Below are 24,935 nucleotides of genomic sequence, written 5' to 3'. Positions count from 1 at the left end.
GGATTATATCTGGATGAGGCCAAGCCACAAAAATGCAAGTGTAAACGTATTCAAGATGCACCCAAGATACAAATCTCATACAACATGGTATCCGGATTTCAGCCTGGTAGTAATTTAACCATATGCATTCACACTGAGTAATCAAATGTGTCTCCGGTTAGTCAGATTGAAATCTGATTGCCGTGTGGCACATAAAATGCAAATCAGCTCAACAACCAATGACCTTTTTGTCCCTTGTTTTTTCTGTTCTGTTTGAAAAAACGTTGCCACCTCAAATCACAAGTTTGCATTAATTTTTAAGTCAGCACAGCAGCGCTGAAGGCTAATGAATTAAACTCAGAGGAGAAACTCGTGTCAGGAGCTGAACTGAAGCTGCAGCCATGCTCCGTTTAGTGGGTGTTTTTCTCACATGTGCAGAACAGCAGGTGGAGGCACCATTACAGTACTGGGAGGGGTTTTGGTTGTCATATGTGGCTTGGAGAGACAGACCCTGTTTACACCTGGTCACTTCATGCGTCTTGAGTACCAGGATTATATCTGGATGAGGCCAAGCCACAAAAATGCAAGTGTAAACGTATTCAAGATGCACCCAAGATACAATCTCATACAACTCAGAGCACCAGGAGGTGGACTGAGATGCATTTACATAGCAGCGTAAACACATCTGTCTCTCCAAGACACATTCAACAGCCAAAACACGTCCTAGTACAACCAAAATTCCTTCCAGTGCAACCGAAACTCCTCCCAGTACAACCAAAACTCCTCCTGGTACAGCCGAAACTTCTCCCAATACAACCACAACTCCTCTGAGTACAACCGAAACTCCTCTTAGTACAACCAAAACACCTCCTGGTACAACTGAAACTCCTCACAGTACAGCCGAAACTCCTCCCAGTACAACCGAAACTCTTCTCTGTACAGCCGAAACTCCTCCCAGTACAACCAAAACTCCTCTTAGTACAACTGAAACTCCCCTTGGTACAGCCGAAACTCCTTCCAGTACAACTGAAACTCCTTCCAGTACAACCGAAACTTCTCCCAGTACAACCAAAACTCCTCCTGGTACAGCCGAAACTTCTCCCAGTACAACCACAACTCCTCTTAGTACAGCCGAAACTCCTTCCAGTACAACCGAAACTATTCTTAGTACAACTGAAACTCCTTGTTGTACAACTGAAACTCCTCCCAGTACAACCAAAACTCCTCCTGGTACAGCCGAAACTTCTCCCAATACAACCACAACTTCTCTGAGTACAACCGAAACGCCTCTTAGTACAACCAAAACACCTCCTGGTACAACTGAAACTCCTCACAGTACAACCAAAACTCCTCCCTATGCAGTGTGTCACTTAGCATGTGATCCGTGTCTGTGAGGAGAATCATGGAGGAAGCATATGATTGGGGACCTGATGAAACAAAAGGCTTAATAGCAACATGGACATTCGCTGCTGTGCGAAAAAAACTGCTGTCAAACTGGCTGAATGGATAAACAATTGCATAACAGGCGGATTTGCACATTCCATCCCTCACAGCAATCGGAATTCAGTCCAACTAACCAGAGACAGGTTTAACTGCCAAGTCTAAATGCATGTGGCTAAAATCTTGTCAGGATACAATCCAGATACTGGTCACATGAAGTGACCAGGTGTAAACTGGGTCCTAGTTGCATTCAAACTTGTATAATATCTGACTAATATCTGTAATGCATCTCAGAACACCTCCCGAAGTGGTGTGAGTGATCGGGTTTAAATCTGTTTTAACTGTGTTTTGGGTGGATTTCCACCTGCATTTTAATGATAATCTCCCCAGATATGATCTTGATGCAGACACTTGACGTGATTAGGTGTAAACAGGGTCTATGTTCTTAGGACGCTTTCACACCTTCTTACTGAACTTTTTAGTCAGTTTGCACACATGCTTAAGTGTGCACCAAACGAAGGAACTGCCGCCAAAAATTGCAAGTCTCAGTCCACTTCCAAGTGAACTGTGGTTGTTCCTAGTGGGACCACAATTTTATGATTGTCAGCGCCAAATGAAAGAGTTCAACGTCAGAGCACAATTATATTAATGAGATGGAAAAACGACTGTAACTCAAGGGTTATTGTTTTAGAATATCCCAACACATAAGTGCAATGTAGCTCAGAAATTTTGTTAGAGTTATTGCTTCAATGCAGTTGTGAATACATCATAAATACATCATAAAATCTTTTGGCTTAATGTCAAAAATGAAGTGTAAATGCTAAGTGGACCAGAATTAAAATGCAACAGTGTGTTCCCGCTTTGGTCCCAATTGAGGGAACCAAACTACAAATGTAAATGGACACTTATAAACAGTATGACAAATTGTTTTTTGGGTATATAGTTCAGCAATATAAAACGAGAGGGAGTGATGCATGATGTTGTAATTACGATGTAATTCACCATGAATTACATTGTAATTACAGCATCATTCATTGTACCCAACCTGGAGTGTTCTGATGTTTATATAACAGTTTTGCAGAGCAAAGAAAAAGTAAAGCAAAGATATTTACTTTTTGAACCTTGTTTCTAATGTATTTTTAAAATTGGCAAATTCTCCCATCACAAAAAGTACTTTCAGGATTAAGTTTGCTTATTTAGTTTCACACCAGAGCAACAAGGTGATATTAACTGAAAGTAAAGATGCACAATAATAACAGGATCATCATTTTTGCTTAAAAATCAGACAGATGTTTCTCTATTTAAAGTAATGAAAGTCCATGTCACCTAAAAATCCATTTCTGTGATGTAAATTTCTAAAATATTTGCCTCATAGCTAATAAAGCAGATATGTCTTAGTTTTTTGACTATATTTGGCTTAAGGGGAAAATTGTGTAAATGCAGCTGTGTGCAAAAGTTTGGCATCCCTAGTCAGACGACATGTTTTGTTGATGTAAATAAGTAACACATCCTCTACAAACAACACAGTTCTGCACATTTTAATGCACAATTACTGTTTATTTGGTGAATATTTGCTCTCTCTGCAAAAGTTATGGCACCTAATTTTTATGGTTCTTTTTCTGTAGGGGATTTATAAACTTAGTTTCACTTGGACAATCAACAAAACATGCAATTTGTCTGGAGTGTTCAAACTTTCGCTTGCAACTGTATGCAAACCACTTCTTTAAAGACTGCATATACACTAACCTAACACTTTATTAGAAGCAACTGTACATTTACTTCTTCATGCAATCATCCAATTAGCCAATTGTGTGGCAGTAGTGCAGTGCATATAATCATGCAGATACAGGCCAGTAGAATTGTGCAGTAAAGAAAAACAGACAAGCTTTGTTGATGGGAGAGGTTAGCAAAGAGTGGCCAGACTGGTTGGAGCTGACAGAAAAGCTATGGTAACTCATTGTACAGATAACCACTCTGAACAATTGTGTTGAGCAAAAAAAGCATCTCAGAATGTATAACATGTCAAACCTTGAGGCGGATGGGCTACAACAGCAGAAGACCACACTGGTTCCACTTCTGGGCACAGGCTCACCAAAATTGGACAGTTGAAGACTGGAAAAATATAGCCTGGTCTAATCCATCTTGATTTCTGCTGAGGCACACAGATGGTAGGGTCAGAATTTGCATGAATCCATGGACTCAACTGCTCAGCTGTCAACAGTCCAGGCTGGTGGAGGTGGTGTAATGGGGAGGGGGAATGTTTTCTTGGCACACTTTGGGCCTGTTAATACCGATCAATTATCACTTGAACTCCACAGCCTGTTTGAGTATTGTTGCTGACCGTGTGCGTCCCTTCATGGCCACAATTTACCATCTTCTAATGCACCATTTCACAAAAACAAAAGTTGTCTCAAACTGGTTTATGAACATGACAGCGAGTTCAGTGTTCTTCAGTGGCCTTTCCAGCCACTGCATCTGAAAGGTAGAACATCTTTGGGATGTGGTAAAACGGAAAGTTGCACCATGGAAGTTCACCTGAAAATCTGCAGGAACATGGTGTAATCATGTCAACATGAACCAGCATCTCAAAAGAATGTTTCCAACATCTTGTGTAATCCAGGCAACGGAGAGTTGAGGCTGTTTCGAGAGCAAAGGGAGGCCCTACCCAGTATGTGTGTATCATAGTGTAGAGTATTACTGCTTTGTGTACAATGGGGATACAGCATCAGAGCTTTGTTAGAGACCTCCAGTCCTCGAAGACTCTCGCACCGCACACTTTTTTTCCTTAACTGATTCGTTCCTCCGCGCACACACCCTGCACTAGTACTGGAGTTGAGAAACCGAGTAAGTGCATTGGTTAATTATATATTTCTGCATCGCACAATGACTTGGTTAAAAAGAGGTCTATCTGCCCATCGGCAAAAAAGATAAAAAGTTAAAAAAAATACCCGAAAAGGAACCAACATCTTCTGCTTTTTTTCTGAATGTTTGCGGCTGATAGCATCTTTCTCACTCTGCTGGCTGATGCTGTCGGAGTTCACACTTTCAGCCCAGCGTCCGAAGCTCTGTAGGCCCAGGCGCTTCTCTAAAGAAGTGATTTCGCAAGAAAACAGCCAACTGTGCATAAACACTGCCGTTAACTCCGCGGAGGAGGTGTGGAAGATAATGTGATTAAGCAGTTCTGTAAATCCATCTCTTCGTGCAGATTTAGAGTTGTTTTTTTAAACGGTTACACTCTGAGTATTTTTCTCAAATTAGAGATTAGAGACAACGTTACGGATTAAATCAGTCTGATTTCTTTTTCTGCTGATCAGAAACCGACATTAAACAGAACTTATTAAAACATCTAAAGAAAGATGGTTTACTATGAATATTACAAAATGACTCAAGGACATTTTTACTTTCAGAAGCATTAGCGCATGTAGTTTCAGAGTGTTTAGTTCCAGCTTTACCGTGGTTACTGATATCAATGCTGTGTTTGTTTCCCACCAATGTTTGATGATGACTAACATGCCTAAAGTAAACCACAAGCTTTTTCTGGCCAATAAATGCTGTAAAAATTAGTGTTTTACTCCGAAAATGCTAGATTTGCTAAGAGTCAATAGGCAATTGAAGGGATAGCATAATCAAAAATGCTCATTGTTCTGGCAGTGAATGAAAGCCAGTACCCATCAAATAGACAAAGGACATCAAGCTAACAGTTAGCTCATTAACTTCCATTCATTTTTAGCCACATTAGCATGTTTATGAGCTGCTTCTTTTGCACTCAGGAAATGAAATCATGCTAACTGGCAACCACTGCTTTTGTTACCTTTGCTAGCGTTTAGGCCGCAGAATAAGCTATGAGTCCCATCAGCAGGCTCCTGACGATGAAGAACAGGAAGAGGATGTGACTGCAGTCAGAAAGCTGCAAGACCAGATTGCGCAGTTGCAGGCCCAGGTATGTCTGATCAAGCAGTTCTACAGTAGGAATAGATGATAGCACTAATATTGTTTTTAATCCAAAACATAACAATACTAAGGCTTGGATCCCAATAGCAGCATCAGTACTGACACTTTTAAGTCTTCGTAGGCGTGTAAAAAGGGGTGATATCTGCACTGAAAGCCTATTAGCCATTCCAGGAATTCTTGTTTTATCGCTTTTTCCACATTTCAGCATCAAAGACACTTTTATTTCATCGTTATGGTTAGTTATTATAAGTAATGCTGAAATAAGGCACTTTTTATCAGGGTTTTTATTTGCGGATCAGGCGCCGTATTGCAGAAAATTCGTATCTTTTTGTCCTAACTTACAATCTGACAGGTCGAGATAAGATTTTTCACAAATTCGTATTACAGAAGCAAAACTTATCCCACAGCATCTTTTCTTATCCAAAGTTAGGAAATCTTAATCTTACTCAATTGAAGTTGACAATCAACTGTTGTGTCTGTTACCTAGCAACCGACCATACAGGCTGAAAGTAGTAAACACATAATCAGGTTAGTCAGCCAGACAGCTAACTTTAGCTGTCGTTGCTGGTGTCAAATACAGTCAAATAAAACTAAAGCGCGATAAACAGAGTTAATTATATTGTTTCAGCGCTTCGAGCTGTTTATCAGAGTCGCTGCTCCACAGTTTCAGTTTCATTTCCCAAACGCTTTAGCCGAGCACGCTAACGTTACTCCTCCTAATAAACAGACACACGTTCAGCTCCGTCTCCTCATTATTCACCACCATCACTGTAATATTTCATCATCAACATTAACATTAACACCCGAAGGTAATAAGAGGGGAAGGTGGAGGTCGTGTCTGCAGCGTCTGGGCTTTTAAACGCTGTTAGAAAAAAAACTCACAAGTCAAAGCGCCGTTTTCAGTGTAGATAAATTTAGCGTCACTATGCTGGTTATAGTGAGCTGTGCTGCCCATCACTGCACAAAAAAAAATAGAAACAGACGATTGAAACAGAAGTTAAGACGCTCTGGGGTTTATCTTAAAGTTAAGAAAATATTTAGGATATTTTGGATGTTTCTGTAAAACTGTTTTCTTATCTGGAAATAAGATTACAGACTTAAGAACTGTTGTGATGTAATGTAATGGCTTCTGTCCTAATTCAGTCTTAACTGAAGCTGCCATGACAACAAAGCAGATCTCAGACTTAAGAATTTTCTGAAATGAGGCCCCAGTACCTCAAAAAGTCCAGGGCTGAATGCATCAATACTTTGGTATCCACCTGCTTACTCCTATTACAAGACACCATCAACATAAAAACATCCACACCTGTGAATGGATGAAGCTTCTGAGAGCTCTTGGGTCAACTGATGAAACGGTTCTCAACAGTAATATATAAAGAACTATGGCCTATTTACTGTGCTGTATATGGGAGTCTGACATTTAAATTTCCGTTCCCTAAACACTCTCAGAGAAAAGCTATTAAACTGGGGTAGCATCTCTCTTGTCACTAGGATAGATACTCAGTGGTACCTTTAGTACCTTGAGCTACGGAACATAACTGTGCCATAATGCTTTGCAGTTATATATTTTAAGTTATATTGACTCAACAAACCTCGTCTGCAGGCTTTTTACTGTTTCAGGATGTAAGGTTGTAAAAAAGGTACAAATACATACACACTTAAAAAAGATGGTACTTCAAGGGCTCTTTAGCAAAGAAAATGGTTCTATATAGAACCATGGACACTCACAGAACTTTTTGCATAATTTAAAGGTTCATTGCATCGTGAAGTGTTCTTCAGATTGGTGGAGAATGTGCTGTAGATGGTTCTATACAGAGCCTTTTTGAAACATAGCACCCAAAAGGGGTCTTCTGTTGTTACGTCGTTAAGCTTGTAGCAATAGAAGAACGCTTTTGGGTGCTATATTGAACCCTTTTTAAAAAAGGTTCTATATAGAACCGTCTATAGCACATTCATGCACATTTCCATCAATCTGAAGAACGATGTAAAGAACCATTTAATCATGGAAAGGGGTCTTTGAGTGTTCATGGTTCTATATAAAACCATTTTCCTCACTAAAGAACCCTTGAAGAACCATCATTTTAAAAGTGTATTGTTACAATGTCAATATCTAACAGAAGAACCCTTTCATGATACAAAGAACACTAATTATGTGTTCGTGGTTCTATATAGAACCCTTTTCTTAACTAAAGGACTCTTCGAGAACCATCTTTTTTGTGTAGAGAATAGTGATTAGGGACCATTTCTCTTTCCTGTAATAGTGCTCTACGTAGTACTCGAATGTACACTCTTAAAAAAGATGGTTCTTCAAGGGTTCTTTAGTAAAGAAATTTGTTCTATGTAGAACCATGAACACTCAAAGAACCAATGTGCATGATTAAAGGGTTCTTTGCAAGGTGAAATGATTCTTCAGATTAATGGAGAACGTGCTGGAGCACGGTGAAAACGGTTCTATACAGCACCAAAAGGGGTTCTTTTGTTACAATGTCAAGCTTGTAACAATAAAAGAACCCTTTCACAATGCGAAGAGCCCTTTGATCATGCAAAGCGTTATTTGAGTGCTCATGGTTCTATATAGAACCACTTTCTTTAGTAAAGAACCCTTGAAGATAGTGATTAGGGACCATTTCTGTTGCTGTAAAGCGTTTACTACACAGTCAGTTTTCACAAGGTAGCAGATTCAGCCTGTATAGCAGCCACACACACCAAGACGCCTTCACTACTTTAGATGTTATGATTTCTTGATTTAGACTCGGCTGTAGCAGCATGTAAATTTAGACTTGCTGACCGCACGTTTCGCTCTGCTTGCTGGTGCGTGACAGTGTGCTGTGCTTTCTCGATCACACCAAAGATTTACTTTTGAGATTCTGGCTGGTAAATTACCAAAAGTTCTGCCTCTGAAGTTCAGCTGTTTCCAGCAACTTTCCCACCTCCAGCCTCAGAGACACTGGAAGTTAGAAATCATTTGTTTACCTGTTTTCATTACTTGGTATTCTTTCTGCCTTGATAGATGGTCTCTTTTTCATGTGTTCACTGTTAGAAATAAAGGTTCTGTGCAGGTACATTTCTCGTTCATCGAGGTACAAACAATGTAAATGTTCCCTCAAAGGTACAACAGTGGTTTTAAGGTCCGACTGTGAACCTTAAATAAGTTTTTCCAGGTGAAAAGTTCGTATTTGTACCTTTTCATAACTGAATGTTTTAAAACAGAACAATAATATATAAAATATCATTTCAGTGGATTATGGTTCAGTTATGTTCCCTGACTAAAGGTATTGAGATGAACCCCTGAGGGTTCCACCCCAGTGACAAGAGGGGTCCTGCCCCAGAGACAGTTTCATACTTTTTTTTGAGAGTGTAGGTATTTATACACTCTTAGCAAAAAGGGTTCTATATAGTACCTAAAAGAGTTCTTTGGCTTGTAGCAATAGTAAAACCCTTTTGGTTCTTTTTAGAACCCTTTTCAGAAAGGTTCTGTATATAAACCATCCTACAACCAACTACAGTACATTTTCCATCAGTCTGATGAAATCTTTTATGATGCAAAGATCCCTTTCATCATACAGAGGGTTCTTAGAATGTACATGGTTCTATATAGAAGCATTTTTCTTTACTAAAGAACCCTTGAAGAACCATCTTTTTTACTTTTTGTGCTTCTCCAGTCCGGTTTCTATGTTCCTTTATATTTTGTGATATATGTAAGCCAATATGTTTTTGCTGGTTTCTCCATTTATGAGACTATGTTTACATAGCCTGTTCACAAAGGCCAGCAGATATCTGTGTTTACGCTTTGATTAGTCTTAAAAAAACATGATTGGCTGTGGCAGAAGTGTTTAAATGTTGGTCCTGTCATCGAGAAATCTTTGGTGATTTCAGCAAAGCATAACTGTCCTCGCTCTCTTTGGCTAAGTAGGATGGTCCTTCCTCTCTACGTGTAACACAGCGCTATGCTAGCCAATGTGGGCGTCTATTAGCCATCAGTTAGTGTTCTCCTCCAAGCGTGTTGAGTATATTGAGTACGTTGCCTTAATGCCAGTTTGAAAAGATTGTCATTATAACCTTTATTTTAAGCCACACTGTGTAAGATTTGGAGACCTCTCTGTTGGAAATGTCTAATTGTATGCAATGTGTGGAAGCACATCTAATGCGGGTTGTGCTTCTGATCACTTCCCAGAGGGGATGAATCTGATGATTGTGAACGTGTTGAAAGAGTATTTGAAGAGAACTTGGTGAAGGACGTGTCCTCTGAGGATGTGAGTGAATGATCCACTTTGAGTTTGTGTGTGTGATGTTAGTATGTAAAGATTTATGACGTGGTCCAAAAAACTCCCACCCTAATACATCAATTTTTTCCTCCTTACTCAGTAATAATTGTTTTCAGATAGATAGATAGATAGATAGATAGATAGATAGATAGACAGACAGATAGATATATAGATATATAGACAGACAGATAGGCAGGCAGGCAGGCAGGCAGGCAGACAGATAGATAGATTGATAGATAGATAGACAGATAGGCAGGCAGGCAGGCAGGCAGGCAGGCAGACAGATAGATTGATAGAGAGACAGCTAGATAGATATAGACAGACAGAGACAGACAGACAGACAGACTGTTCTGTGTAGAACCCTGAACACTCACAGGATCTTTTGCATTGCATTAAAGGGTTCTTTGCATCGTGAAAGGTTCTTCAGACTGATGGTGAATGTGCTGTAGATGGTTCTATATAGAACCATTTTGAAATATAGCACCCAAAAAAGGTTCTTCTGTTATGACAATGTCAAGCTTGTAACAATAGAAGGACCCTTTTGGGTGTTATATAGAACCCTTTTCAAAAAAGTTCTATATAGAACCATCTGTAGCACATTCATGCACATGAATTTGAAAAACCCGGACGGATAGATAGATAGATAGATAGATAGATAGATAGATAGATAGATAGACAGACAAGCAGACAGACAGACAGATAGACAGACAGATTGATTGATAGATAGACAGATAGACGGACGGACGGACGAACGGACACAGAGATAGATAGATAGATAGATAGATAGATAGATAGATAGATAGATAGATAGTTTACTTTATTAATCCCAGAGGGAAAGTCATGTATTACAGCAGCATAAATTACAGTGAAGAGCAAAATAAGAGCAAATATTGCCGTACATTATCAAGCAGATGCATAAATAGAACTGAAGATATATAATAAGAATATAATAACACAACCATAAAAAGTATAATGTGCAGTAAATAAATATGTAGGTAAAGTTGTGTAAGTATTATGCAGGTGACAGTGCAGTGTATTGTCATATCCAGTGTATCATCTAAAACGTCCAAGCAGAAACACACAGAGCAATCACGTATATTAATAGCTAAGCAACACCTACAGGTGCATAAACCAAGAGGCAGTGCTTAGTAATATGAGTACTATTCCTTACTACAGCAGAGCTGTAAGTGTCACCTCCTTTCCACCATCCAATACACTAAGATAATCAACTAAATTACAAACAGAGTAAAAATAATTAGAGAGTAAAAATAAAGAGTAAAAACCTTCAGAGGAGCGAGACAGTTGAGCTTTAGTGTGTCTTTTACCATATTCCAGCTCGCTGGGGCACCATAGCTATGATGTGATGGAGCACATGTCTCAGAGGAAGCACGTGCTAGCCTTCGCCCTCCCAGCTTAGCAGTATCGTGTGATAGGGGGAGGCCTAGCCAGCAGGTGGACATGGCCGTGACTAAATTGGGAACAACATTGAGTAAAAGTCGAAGACCATTATTTGCTCTAAGATAATAGCGACAGTGTCACAAAAAAACTTACACCAATCTTTTCACTATTTAAAGCTGTTTGGAAGATTTATTTTACCATCACACATTAATGTTTAATCAAAGCAGTCATAAATAACATCTGACAGCTGTTGAAATAAACAGTTATACTAGTTTTTTTGCCTACTCACATACACCGGTCAGGCATAACATTATGACCACCTCCTTGTTTCTACACTCATTGTCCATTTTATCAGCTCCACTTACTATATAGGTGCACTTTGTAGTTCTACAGTTACAGACTGTAGTCCATCTGTTTCTCTGCATACTTTGTTAGCCCCCTTTTACCCTGTTCTTCTGTGGTCAGGACCCCCACAGGACCCTCACAGAGCAGGTACTATTTGGGTGGTGGGTCATTCTCAGCACTGCAGTAACACTGACATGGTGGTGGTGTGTTAGTGTGTGTTGCACGAGTGGATCAGACACAGCAGCGCTGCTGGAGTTTTTAAACACCTCAGTGTCACTGCTGGACTGAGAATAGTCCACCAACCAAAAATATCCAGCCAACAGCGTCCTGTGGGCAGCGTCCTGTGACCACTGATAAAGGACTAGAGGATGACCAACACAAACTGTGCAGCAGCAGATGAGCTATCGTCTCTGACTTTACATCTACAAGGTGGACCGACAAGGTAGGAGCATCTAATAGAGTGGACAGTGAGTGGACAGACACTCTATTAGACGCAGCACTGCTGTGTCTGATCCACCCAGACTAGCGCAACACACACTAACACACCATCACCACATCAGTGTTACTGCAGTGCTGAGAACGATCCACCACCCAAATAGTACCTGCTCTGTGAGGGTCCATGGGGGTCCTGACCACTGAAGAACAGGGTAAAAGTGGGCTAACAAAGTATGCAGAGAAACAGAGGTGGTCATAGTGTTATGCCTGATCATTGTATATCAAAGTTGTAACTGTAACAATATTCTTACATTAAAGTTATCCCATTTGTTTTTTATTCCCACTTAAGTCTTTATAAGGGGTTAATTTGCTGAGGTAATCAACAAGTCATATTATTACCAGCACAAACACAAGTTTTCCTGGTAGGCCCTCATTGGAGAGCTGTATTACTCATCTCAGAGTGTAAATGCAAATAGACATGGCTGAAACGAGAAAAGAGAGAGAACATTATCTCAAAGCCACACAATGGTCAGGAAAGTCTCTCAACATGTCTGCCAGCGTATGATTTGTAGTCCTCAGCCGTTTGTTAGATTTACAGCGAGAAGTCCTTGTTGGAGGGGTCACGATGAGCACGGCTGATTTTACAGATAGGAGAAAACCCCCCTCGAGTCTCAGAGCTGTTGATTGTGTTGGCTGCCTTTATTGCCGCCTTTCAGCCCGCTATTCTTCATACTCACATGATTTATCACAGCAAACAGGATCCTGTTATAAACAACATAAATATGAACTGTGAAGGATTTTTAACTCCTGCTGTGGCACTTCAGTGACTTTTCTTACGAGTTGCATGACTTTCTTAGATCCATTATGAGACAGAATGAATGCTGGCAGTCAGAATTTTGGGGACATTTGACATTTTGCAGTAAAGCATCACAAAACTATTGCCGTTTAAATTTTTCTTTACAATAAACTCCCAGTTTATGCATATATGCACATGACCTTACAAAGTGTTTTCAAATATGTAATAATTTAGCTCAAAAAGGCTCTTCCATTCATTCATTTATCTGTTTTGGACCATACTGATGAAAACGGGGGGCCCAGTCTTGTGGTTTTTGATTCCTGTGTTGTAAATTATGGCCTGTGTTTCCCCCCACTGCCCTATCTGCACTCAGCACTAGTGTTGGTCAGTTGAAGTAATGACCTCTATTGCTAGTGCTTTGGGCTTTATGGCATAACGGCCACTGTCTCTTTCTCAGCATGAGTGGCAAGCCCTCTTCTGGGGTCAGAAGTTAAACCTTTCCACATTTAAAGTCAAATTATTCTCTCTGCACTCGACCTGCATAGATTTGTCAGTAGGCTTTGCTTTAACCTCACATTGTTGAAGGATTAGTTTGGTGAAAATGAACCCAGTTTCCCCACCTTTACTTCAGAATTAAGCCATATTAGAGCTGGATTAGTTTTACCAGATGAGGTCTGGTAATGTAATTTGTGTGTGATTTAACTGGTCGATTCGTATGAGATAAATACATTAGTTTACATTTACCTGGACAGGTGCCACATGTCCAAACAATAACCCATTTTGTGGCTAAATGGCATATATGGTGCAAAAAAAAGACAACACCAGACAAGGGAGGAGACTTTACTTCTCAATTCAGCATAGGGTGACACCTGTTATCAACGCCAGTTCCAAATGATGGTACGTAATCTTAGCATATGGCAGGGCATGTATAACGAATGGCTGTGTATTTCAGTAGTCCTGTCATGAACTTGGGGATTAAGGAATTGGGTCAAATCAAGCTCCATTTAGCTGGTAGTCTTGTCTTCAGGTCACAAAAAACAGAAAAAAAAAACAGTTGCCATTTTTTATCACCCACTTTTGTTATTACGTTGCTGTGATGTTGATTGGAACAGGACTACTGTCGCTGATGGAGTTCAGCAAATGACTGAAGGTAATCCGCTCTGGAACTGTTAATTAGCAGACTAGTAAAAACTACAGACATTGCAGATTTATACTGGATTAAAATCATGGATCTTGTGATTTTTTTCAGATGACTAATCCAGCTCCAATAGATGTAGACATACTTGGTGTCTTTGGTGATGGAGCTACGAGGCTAATGTGGTTAACAAGTACGTCGCTGCTGTCGGAACCAAACCTTGTCTCTTCAAAATGGAAACTTTACAGGAGAAGGAAAAAAACTTTTAACTTTACTTTTAATGTAAGTCAATGGAACCAGACTTTCTTCCAAGTCATTTTGGGCCGTTTCTTTTAATCCATTTATCATTGAAATTAAACACAATGTAAAGGCCAACAGGCATTTTCAAATGACGTCAAAAACTGAAAAACAACAAAAATGGACATGTGAGGTTTTGTTCCATCAGCAATGATATATTTGTATAGTGTAAACTACATGATTAAATTATATTTTTATAGATAATAGCATAGATAACATGTTGTAACATACTATTAACTAAAAAAAGGACAAAGCTGAACTGGATAGCTAAGAACAGTAATATCAGCCATCTTGACATCTGTACTTTAGTCCATGATTTATAGATAACAGTGTGTCATACAGTGTCAGAAACCACACCATCAAATCTGTTTATTTTAAAGTCACAGGACCCATCCCAGTTCAGCACGATCAAACACTCTGACTTCCCCCAGCACTCGGGAAAGTCCATTTCACGCCTTTTATGCTTATCAAACCTAATGTCTCAGTGGCGACACATTCGGAGTGTTTGTGTTTGTTTCCTTTAACTGATCAAAATCTGACCCCAGAGTAGTTGGTGAGCGCGCACGTCCACGTTGGTCAGTAAAGTGGATCAGCATTTGGAATCTGACGTTTCTGTGAGCTACCACATTTCCTATCACTATATAAAAGAAACTCCGTGCTGCCTTTATTGTTGGATGCACTGCAGTAGCCACCCACCACACTTCATGCCCGTCCCCACCCGCTTACTTTGGCCTTTGGTCATTGTCTGCACCCACCCACGTTTAGCCTTGAGATCCGCTCCACTGGAGTAGAGCATGCCCGCATAATCCCAGTGACGCAGTTGAACAGCCTCCTGACCCATCATACCTCCAGACACCTCAAAATAAACGTTTAATGTTGAGAGAGAGAAGTTTTTTGTATATTTTGTGCAAGTTTAGGCTGAAAAAATACTCATGGCACCACATATTGAGCACTGTGTGACATCAACAGACTAGCGTGCGGCAGCACAGCCAAGCAGCTTGGCTTTGCTTCGCTACTTTTTATCTGAATCAACATTATTTTATTAGTTAATTATGCAACAAAGCATTCACAAGTAAGTCAAAATGAAATTAAAGGCCATATACATGACTGTGGCATGCTGCGAGGGACCGGGTTCAATTCCCCGGCCAGGTGACCAGGGTCCATTTGTGAGGGGTCCTTTTCCGTATGTGCAAGGGTTCCCTCCCACAGTCCAAAGACATGCAGTCAGGCAAATTGGAGATGCTAAATTGGCCAAAGGTGTGTGTGTGTGTGTGAAAGTATGTCTCAAGTCATGTCAAAGTTTATTTATATAGCGCTTTTTACAACAGGTGTTGTCACAAAGCAGCTTTACAGAAAAATCCGGGTCCAAGCCCCCATGAGCGTCACCAGTGGCGACAGTGGCAAAGAAAAAACTCCCTAAGAAAAAGAGAAAGAAACCTTGAAAGGAACCAAGACTCAAAAGGGGAACCCATCCTCCTTTTAGCTATCAGGGAAAGCTAATTACCAAAGGCTTGATTAAAAAAGTACATTTTTAGCCTGAACTTAAAGACTGTCTGAGTCCTGAATACTGACTGGAAGATTATTCTTCCAGTCAGTGTGGGGGGGCTTCGTATGAGAAGGCTCCACCCCCTGATGTAACTTTACTAATTCTAGGTACTAATAGTAATCCAGCACCTTGTGATCTAAGTAGGTGCGATGGTAGTAGTATGAGAGATAGTATGATAGTAGATAGTATGAGAGAAGTTCACTCAGGTACTGAGGGGCGAGTCCGTTTACAGCTTTATAGGTCAGTAAAAGAATTTTGTGATCGATGCGAAATTTAACTGGCAACCAGTATCTGTGTGTCTGCCCTGTGATGGACTGGCGACCTGTCCGGGGTCTTTCCTGCCTTCTGCCCAATGAGCGCTAGGATCGGCTCACCCCCACGACCCTGGAGGATAAGCGGCTTAGAAAACATGTGTTATACAGCTGCATTATGCCTGACCCACCCAGCAAGCCATAACGTCCACATGCACAAGCTCAATGAGACCAGCTGCTTACCCACTATGAGCGCAATGCCTCAAAATGAATCACACACACATTTTTTTCACATGGTGTGAAAGTGTTAGCCCGCCTTGTGTAGACCTCTAATGTGTAAGACCTCTTTTTATTGCTGTTTCTTTATAGTACCTATAAAAGTCCACTAATATATGAAGTGTATTCACATTTACATGCTTTCTCCTTCAAAACTTTTCGACATGCTGTACATATCAAACTAATAACAGCATTGCGCTTAAAGTTATAATGGAAAAGATCAGATTACAGTCAAGGTAAAGGGCAACAGGCATTTTCAAATGATGTCAAAAACAGGCAAAATGGAGATAGGAGATTTTGTTCCAACAGCAGTGATATATTTGTATTGTGCAAATTACATGATTAAATCATATTTTTATAGATAACATGCTGTAACATACAGGGTGTCGAAAAAAATTGACATTATTTCGCAGTCTAATAACCAATTCTCCCTCAAATTATCTCAGATTAGAGCAAAATGTGTAAAAACTAGCCAAGTTTAATTTTTAATGTTTGTTTTTCAGGTTGAAGAATGGCGTTCAGTAGAAATGAAAAGGCGTTTTGTGTGTTAGAATATGCTCGAACACAGTCAAACGAGAGTGTGCAGCGCGCATTTTCGAGAAAATTCAATAAAAATGCACCAACTGGAAAGCAGAATTTGGACGTGGCACAAAAAATTCAAAGAGGAAGGCTGTCTGTGCAGCGCAGAGGGACCTGGACGACCACCAGTATTGGAAGATATTACATTTGTGAAGCTGTGAAATCAGTTATAAAATCTACATCCCTCTGAATTTCTGTTTCGAATTTTGATAAATAAATCTTGTATTGTTCAACATGAAGCCTATTTAATGTAGTTACTTAGACATTCACATCTCAAATTATGTCAATTTTTTGGGACACTCTGTACTATTAACTAAAAAAAAAATGGACAAAGCTACACTAAATAGCTAAAAACAGAAACAGCAGCCATGTTGTACTTTAGTCCACGTTTTAACAGCATTGCACTTAAAGTTATGATAGAAAAAGATCAGATTAAATGTCAGAAATGGACGGCTTTTTGAGCTGACCCTAAAGAGTTAGTAGCCGTGATGTACTTTAAGCTGTGCTGCTTGATGAGAGGCGGCCTTCAGTTAGCAGATGCTGCATCGTGTGAAAGTGAAGCAGAGTTGAAGTGGCTGGGGGAAGTGAGCCGCAGATTAGTTCTGAATAAGACCAGAGCCTGAGAGCAGTGATCTGAGCTCCAAGGCCAGCCCTGATCTAAAGTTCTTTGACTGCAGAACAAAGTATCCATATACTTCCATTACCTGCAGTGCGAAAGTACTTTTCAAATCTTGAACCGCATGAACTCTACAGGGCCTCTATTTGGGTACACAGTTCAGTTCCTCACACTCTTCAACTACAGACCTTACAGATTAGTTTCTAAATAATTTATAGTAGTTTCTAAATGAAAAGTCTTGATGTTAATATCTGAATAATGTGCTGGCAAGTTAAGGGGTTGGGTTTGTGCTGGTCTGGCTAGCTCTGCTTTGCTAGATGTAAATGAGCAGTGTTGTTACTCTTACTGCACTGTTGCACTTTGAAATGTTTTTTTCCTCTGCATTACACTTGCACACAATCACGATCAGATAAGACAGAGAAGAGTCTTCTTGTCGTATGGGTTATGAATCATTTCAGATTTGCTATGTAGCCTTTCACTTTGCTTTTTGACTCTTAGCATGTTTGTTGTGTGAGCATCTGCAAAGTGACTACATGTAAAATGTAAATGTAGTTCCTCTCTCAGTCTCAGGTTGTGTGGTTTCTGTGGCCGGGGGGAACCTACCAGATGATAAACCGGGTATGGCGGTTTTCTGGTTTTTCTCTCTCCTCAGATGAACAGTCATCTGCTTCTCATAATCTGGCTGCTGTTTGTGTGCAACCCAGTGGAAGACAGATTGTCTAGTGCAGGGGTCGCAACCCAAACTTTAAGAAGAGCCGTTTTGTCAAGTTTCAACAAAAATCTAACCACCTTTGGACAACACTTCATATCTATTTTATTAGAGTAACGTTTCACCATCTTGGGTGTAAGTATGTGCTGATGTGCTAGTATAGGCTAAAAATATAATATAAACGAAAATGCAGACTTACTTTGCTCTGCTTTAAGCTTTAGCTCAGCTATAGCTGCTTTTCTCGCATCTCTGGCAGGAAACTTTTCCAAATGTAGAACAGTTTCTAGTAAAATGTCTCTCAATGTTTGACTTTTTATGAAGCTGAGGTCAGTTTCTTATTCGCCAGCTTCTTCTTAGAATTTTCCCGTTCCACCTTAAATGGTGCCTGAGGTGCCAGAATGTAGCTAATTATGTAGCTAACTGTTGCACCATTTAAGGTGGAATGTGAAAATTCAAACAAGAATCTGGTACATGAGAAACTGACTTCAGCATCGTGACTTTTTAGCGTTTGACAGTTTATTGTTGCAGATTAAACATATCAGGAAACCAGCTGGAGTGATTATAAATGTAAATTTGTCTTCAAATTATCAATGTTTGTCTTAAATCTTTCTCTTTGCCTTTTTATTAGCTACTAGCTAGGCGAGACCGTAGTCTGCGTTGCTATGGTGACCAGCAGTCAGTGCGCCAGCCTTCAGGGTTAAAGTTTGAATTAGCAGTTCTACATTAACTCCAGAGTTTAAGACCATTTACTGTTAAACTGTGTTGAACGATCAGCAGAGCTTTATTTTACTGTAAAGGAGGATTATTTTATGTTTACCTACAAATCTAATTCTGCTGTGGAGCCCCAACAGGGCAGTAAAAGAGCCACACGTGGCTCCAGAGCCACACGTTGCTGACCCCTGGCCTAGTGAGAGAGATGCTAGGCTCGTGTTTTAGCTTGACATTGGCTAAAGCAGCTCACAGAGACAGTACGCAGGCTTTAAAATACCCTGCACTTCCTGCAGCCTTGGTAAGCTGTTAAGTTTGGACAGCTCTGTGATCTAACCTTTAATTCACACATGTGTGGTGATGAAATGTGGCAACAAAGGTCATGTCTTTTTAGCCTCAGCTACAGTCACCTGCTATGGCTCTCAGGTTGAAGAGCTTTCGGCTGAGCTGCAGAAATATCTAAGCAGGCCACGCACACTTCGCTTCTGCTGTTTATTTTTTACAGCCCTGCTCCATCCGTCGAAGTTCAGCGCAAACCGAGAAGAACAAAAAAAGAAAAACCTCAGCGTCTTATCACAGCTATCCTGTGCTGCTATTTCAATCACGTATTCTCTAAAGAGCCGAGGAGTTACGATCAAGGCTCGAGTGAGTGAGAGAGAGAGAGAAAAAAAAGGGCAGACCTCATTTCACAAGCTCATCATCACGTTGACCTCTCGGTGCAGTGATAGCGTCAGTTCAGAGCGGCTTTGGTTTTCCTGTTCTGACTGATGAGAGTTTGTTTGTCACATTTACGTTCAGCACAGTGAGACTTCATCCAGAGACGAAGAGAACAAGGCGTACAGCTTTCACCATGCAGCAGGCGCTGCTACTGTTTACAGTTAAAGAGAGAGTAGGCCTCATGAATCAAGCCTGCACTTTTAAGTGTTCAGTACCTCAACACATCTTGTAGAAATGGCATTGTGGGATTATGTGATTCACACACTGTAAACGCCATTGAACACAGACTGCAATTGCAGTTCCATTTTCCAAGTGCATCGTACAATTATTCTCTCATCTGCTCAGCTTTGTTAGTAGGCCTCGCCATTTTCAGCATAGGATATATATATATATATATATATATATATAAGTTTGGACAGTCTTGAGGTACTGAACACTTAAAATATATATATATATGTACAGAAAATCACACAGAAGCTTTAACAACTAAACATAATATATTTCTTCAATATTTAATGTGTCCATTCTTTATCTCAGGAGTTTCTCAAAGAATCTGCAGACACACCTCCAAAGTTCAGTCTTAGAAGCTGGTTGATCATTTTCTGAAGTAATCAAACACATTCAGTGATGTTGAGGTCTGGACTCTGGGGTGGTCAGTCCATTGTTCTGGACAGCTACACATCCTTTCAGGCCCATAGCGCTGAGTCGTCTTCTCACAGTGGAAGGATGGACAGAAACGCCTGTGGATGTTTTCAGATCTGAAGCAGCTTGATTTTCTCCTCTCTCTCAAAGATGAAAGCTTTAAGGGCTGTTTATCTGATGGGGGCCGTCTTGGTGTCTACCGGGTCTTCCAGGTGGTTTTCAGGAATCCCCCTTTCTCTCTAGATTTTAATCGGTTTTTAAGCTCAAGTTTTGGAAACTTGTTTTTTTTTTCTTATTTTATTAACTTATGCAAGTAGATTGTTATTTCTAATCTCAGAAATCTCTCATGAAAAATGAATAACAGTGGCTGTTTTGACTGGAAAGTTAAGTAAATGAAGGGTGGTCTCTGACTGGCACAGTGCTTTACAAGGCTAATAAGTGGTGAAAGCTTATACCCCACCAATTAGCAAAACAGTAGTAGCAGCTATCAGGAAGCAGATGTGCAGTCAGCTCAATGCTAATTGGTAAACATAAGCTTCTGTTTCTTCAAGAAGTGAACTTCAGACACAAAACATGTCTTGATTGATCTCACACATTTTGAAGTTAGGAGAAAATTGTGTAAATTTCACTTTTTTTTGCCAAACTATTTCTTCAGTACCTTATATACCATAGAAATGAGCCTTAGTCCTTATCTACCGCTAACCGAACCTGATATAATTTGTAGAGCTGACTCAGACTGCATGTATTTTTCCTTTAAGGCTTTACTGTAACTCATGGGTGGGTCTTGGTCCTGTACAGATTCGGAGGCTTTCCAGGCAGAAGGAAGCCACCAGGCTGCAGCATAATGACACTTGAGAGTGGGCGGCCATCCCGCTGGCTAGCCGAACTGTCTCCATGAGCATCCGACCAGACGAGGGGCGAAGAACATGGGCTATGAACAGCACTGACCAACCGGCCCACGACCATGTCCACCAAAGCAGTGATGTGTAGCACCTGTGTGAGCTGTAAAGTAATACAGGCTTTATAGCGCTTTGTAGCGGAGACTCTTAGCCTACCACACCACAGATGGTCCGGTCATCACTCTTGTTCTGCAGACTCTCCATTGTGCTGCCTTTGTGGACTCGAACATCAGATCTTGTCATGCACTTGCACTTGAAGCTAACTTGCACTGGTTAAGGCCTTAAACTGCAGGCTTATTATCAGTTATTAATCTTGACTTTTTCATCTTAACAAATTTTCCAGTAACTGTTAATATATTATCCAGTAACCACTATGAATTATTCAGCAATGACCATCATTTATTCTGTAGCTACTATGGATTTGTCAGTAACTACAATGAATTATTCAGCAGCAACTGTAAATTATTCAGTAGCTACTATGAATTATTTAGTAACTACTTTAAAGGCCTCATCAATTACTATGAATTATTCAGCAGCAACTAAATTATTCAGTAGTTATACTCTTTAAAAAGATGGTTCTTCAAGGGTTCTTTACTAAAGAAAATTGTTCTATATAGAACCTGGGACACTCAAAGAACCCTTTGCATGAATAAAGCATCGTGAAAGCATTCTTCGGATTGATGGAGAATGTGTTTTCGATGGTTTTATATAGAACCCTATTTGAAAAATGTGTTCTACTGTTGTTGCAAGCCAAAGAACCCTTTTTTGGTACTATATAGAACCCTTTTGGTAAGAATGTTCTATAAACTCTGCAGTTATGAGACTGAAGTGGAACTGAAGTGTGAACCCACAGACAGGACTGGTTTCCCTGAGCAGAATTAAGCCTAAACTTGGACTAAATCACAGTGGCAGTGGTGAATCACCGCTGGAAGTACTTTGCAGTCTAGGCTTAGGCTTAATCTGGGCCTGGGTGAGTGTAAAATAACATAGGAAGGCCCAATTCCAATGAGCCCTTGAATCCACACCGCTGGTCTGCACTAGTCCACTGCATAAAACGATGACTGATCATGATCTGAGCACTGGGGTTGGTAATGGACTCTTGTTTCAGATGTGATGTATTTCTGAACAGTGCATTGTTTGAGGCACATGCTGAACTTTATTGTTAAATAAAATTCCAACACAAGCACATCAGCTCGGATAGCCTTTATAAATGGGCTATTATGGGTCAATTATAAGGGTTTATAAATGGTTAAATATTAGTTTATTAAAGTTTATTGATCAGTTAACAAACACCTTCATCAGGCAGAATTACACCTGTCATATTTCACAGCTGTCATCGGATATAAAAGCGCTGATTTATAAATTGTTAATAAGTGTAGTCTTATTCTAAAGTGATACCCAATCCTATACCATCAAGATCTTATTATGTATCAAAACAACGTTTAATAATACAAAATCAAAATAATGTTTTACAGCATCATAATAGTATTTTATAGCATTAAAATTAAACATATCAGAATTGTAGTTGATAGACTTTGTGGTATCAAAGTGTTAAGTAATGATATGTGAATATTTTATAGCATCACAATCATGTTTTACAGCATAACTATTTTATAGTATAAAAATCATATTTGTCATTGTAAATTTATATTTTGTAGTATTAAAGCCATTTTATATCATGAAGACGATATTGTAAATAGCATCGATATTTCTAGCATATAAGTCATATTTTATAGCACATAATGAACTTATATAGCATAACAAGCCTTATAAAGGGTTTATAAATGGTTTAAAATCAGTTTATTAATGTTTATTAATCAGTTTATAAACACCTTCATCAGTCAGTCTTATAAATGGTTTAAAATAGTTTATTAATGTTTATTAATCAGTTTATAAACACCATCAGTCAGCCTTACACCTTGTCGTCAGATGTAATAGCTCACTTTTCCCTTCTTATTAAAGTGTTATAAATGTTTATTAAGTATTTAAGGTGTTTATTATCTGATTAATAACATTAATAAACTAGTTTTAAATCATTTATAAACCGTTTATAAGGGTAGTCATATTCTAAAGTGATACCTACTCCTATACCATCAAGATTTTATGTATCAGAACAATGTTTAATAATGCAGAATCAAAAGTGTTTTACAGCATCATAACAGAATTTTATAGCATTAAAAATAAAAGTATCAGAATTGTAGTTGATAGTATCTTGTGGTATCAAAGTATAAAATAAGGATACATGAATATTTTATAGCATTGCAATCATGTTTTACAGCGTAACTATTTTCTAGTATAAAAATCATATTTGGTCATATTTTATGGTATGAAAATGTTTATTTTCGTTAATAATAGTTTGCATGAAACGTAAACTTCTCTAAATGTTTTTGTGGTGCTAAGAACAAAGTCCTTCATATCAGTGGTGTTGTAAAGTATATGAATATGAAATGAGATGAATGCATATCGCTGTTGTCGGAGGAAACCTCGTATCTCCAAAATGGTAACTTTACAGGAGAAGGAAAAAACACACTCTACTTTTAATGTAAGTCAATGGAACCAGACTTTTTTCCAAGTCATTTTAGGCCGTTTCTTTTGGTCCATTCATCATAAAATTTACACACAATGTAAAGAGCAACAGGCCTTTTCAAATTATGTTAAAAACTGAAAAACAACAAAAATGGAGATACAATGTTTTCTTCCGACAGCAGCGATATATATAATGAAAAGTATGTTATTAATGCTCTGACTGAATATGATTTTTGGTTACCATACAGGCTTCATAGCCCATAAAAATTAGTGTTGATTTTTATCTACCACTAACTGAATCTGAGTCGATTTGTAAAGCTGACACAGCTTCCGTGCACTCATCCCACACGAGGCGTGTCCTTATGACATATTTACTACACAAGGCTAAATCTGGAGTTTTTTCCACACCTACACCGTGACTATTACCAAATTAGACTTGGATAACTCAAAAGAAGGTTCGAGGCAGTGAGCTGTGGGCTAAACATAACTCAGCGTGTCGTCAGTGTGCCGTTGTTCTTTATTCCTGGCAGAATAATTGCATATAATGACATGCAGGCCAAATATGAAATCTGCCCGTGAAGAGAGGAAGAAAATCCTGATCTGATTTAGATCAGTACAGGCGTTGAAATCTAAAAGAGGACATCGACATCCAACCTGGGATTCAGTTCAGAGAATCAAAATCATATCTTAAAGCAAAAACATCATATTTTATATTGTCAAAACTGTATTTTATAGCATTATAATCCCATTTTATAGTATCAAAAACATATTTCTAGCAGCACATTTGTATTTTGTAGTATCAAAGTCATTTTATATCGTGAAGATGATATTGTAAATAGCGTCTAAATAATATTTGTAGCATATAAGTCATAGTTTTCTGCATCATAATGAACTTATATAGTATAACAAGCCTTAAAAATGGTTTATAAATGGTTTAAAATTAGTTTATTAATCAGTTTATAAACACCTTCATCAGTCAGCCTTACACCTCGTCGTCAGATATAATAGCCCACTTTACCCTTCTTATTAAAGTGTTATAAATGTTCATTAAGAATTTTAAGGTGTTTATTATCTGGTTAGTAACATTAATAAACTAGTTTTAAATCATTTATAAACCGTTTATAAGGGTAGTCTTATTCTAAAGCGATACCCAATCCTATATCATCGAGATTTTATTATGTATCAATATAATGTTTAATAATACAGAATCAAAGTTATGTTGTAAAGCATCATAATAGTATTTTATAGCATTAAAATGAAGAGTATCAGAATTGTAGTTGATATTATGTTGTGATATCAAAGTATTAAATAATGATACATGAATATTTTATAGCATCACAATCATGTTTTACAGTGTAACTATTTTATAGTATAAAAATCATATTTGGTCATATTTTATAGTATCAAAATATGTTCTGTGTTCAT

At 38.9% G+C, this 24,935-nt stretch overlaps 1 protein-coding gene across 2 annotated transcripts in view; it reads left to right on the top strand.

Moving 5' to 3' along the window:
• evi5a (ecotropic viral integration site 5a) overlaps positions 1-21,461 on the top strand; it is a 48,210-nt gene extending 26,749 nt beyond the window's left edge. For both annotated transcript variants that reach the window (XM_036556532.1, XM_036556530.1), the window contains 2 exons: positions 5,240-5,359; positions 20,884-21,461. In XM_036556532.1, coding sequence (XP_036412425.1) covers positions 5,240-5,359; positions 20,884-20,940 — 177 coding nt within the window. In that variant the 3' untranslated portion in view covers positions 20,941-21,461. The remainder of the gene's footprint in view (positions 1-5,239; positions 5,360-20,883) is intronic.
• Positions 21,462-24,935: the final 3,474 nt, after the last annotated feature.

The sequence above is a fragment of the Colossoma macropomum genome, unplaced genomic scaffold (genome assembly GCF_904425465.1).
Source record: "Colossoma macropomum unplaced genomic scaffold, Colossoma_macropomum, whole genome shotgun sequence".
NCBI classification, from domain to species: domain Eukaryota; kingdom Metazoa; phylum Chordata; class Actinopteri; order Characiformes; family Serrasalmidae; genus Colossoma; species Colossoma macropomum.
Note: the sequence above shows the minus strand (reverse complement) of the source record. Positions and strands in the feature narration are given on the sequence as shown.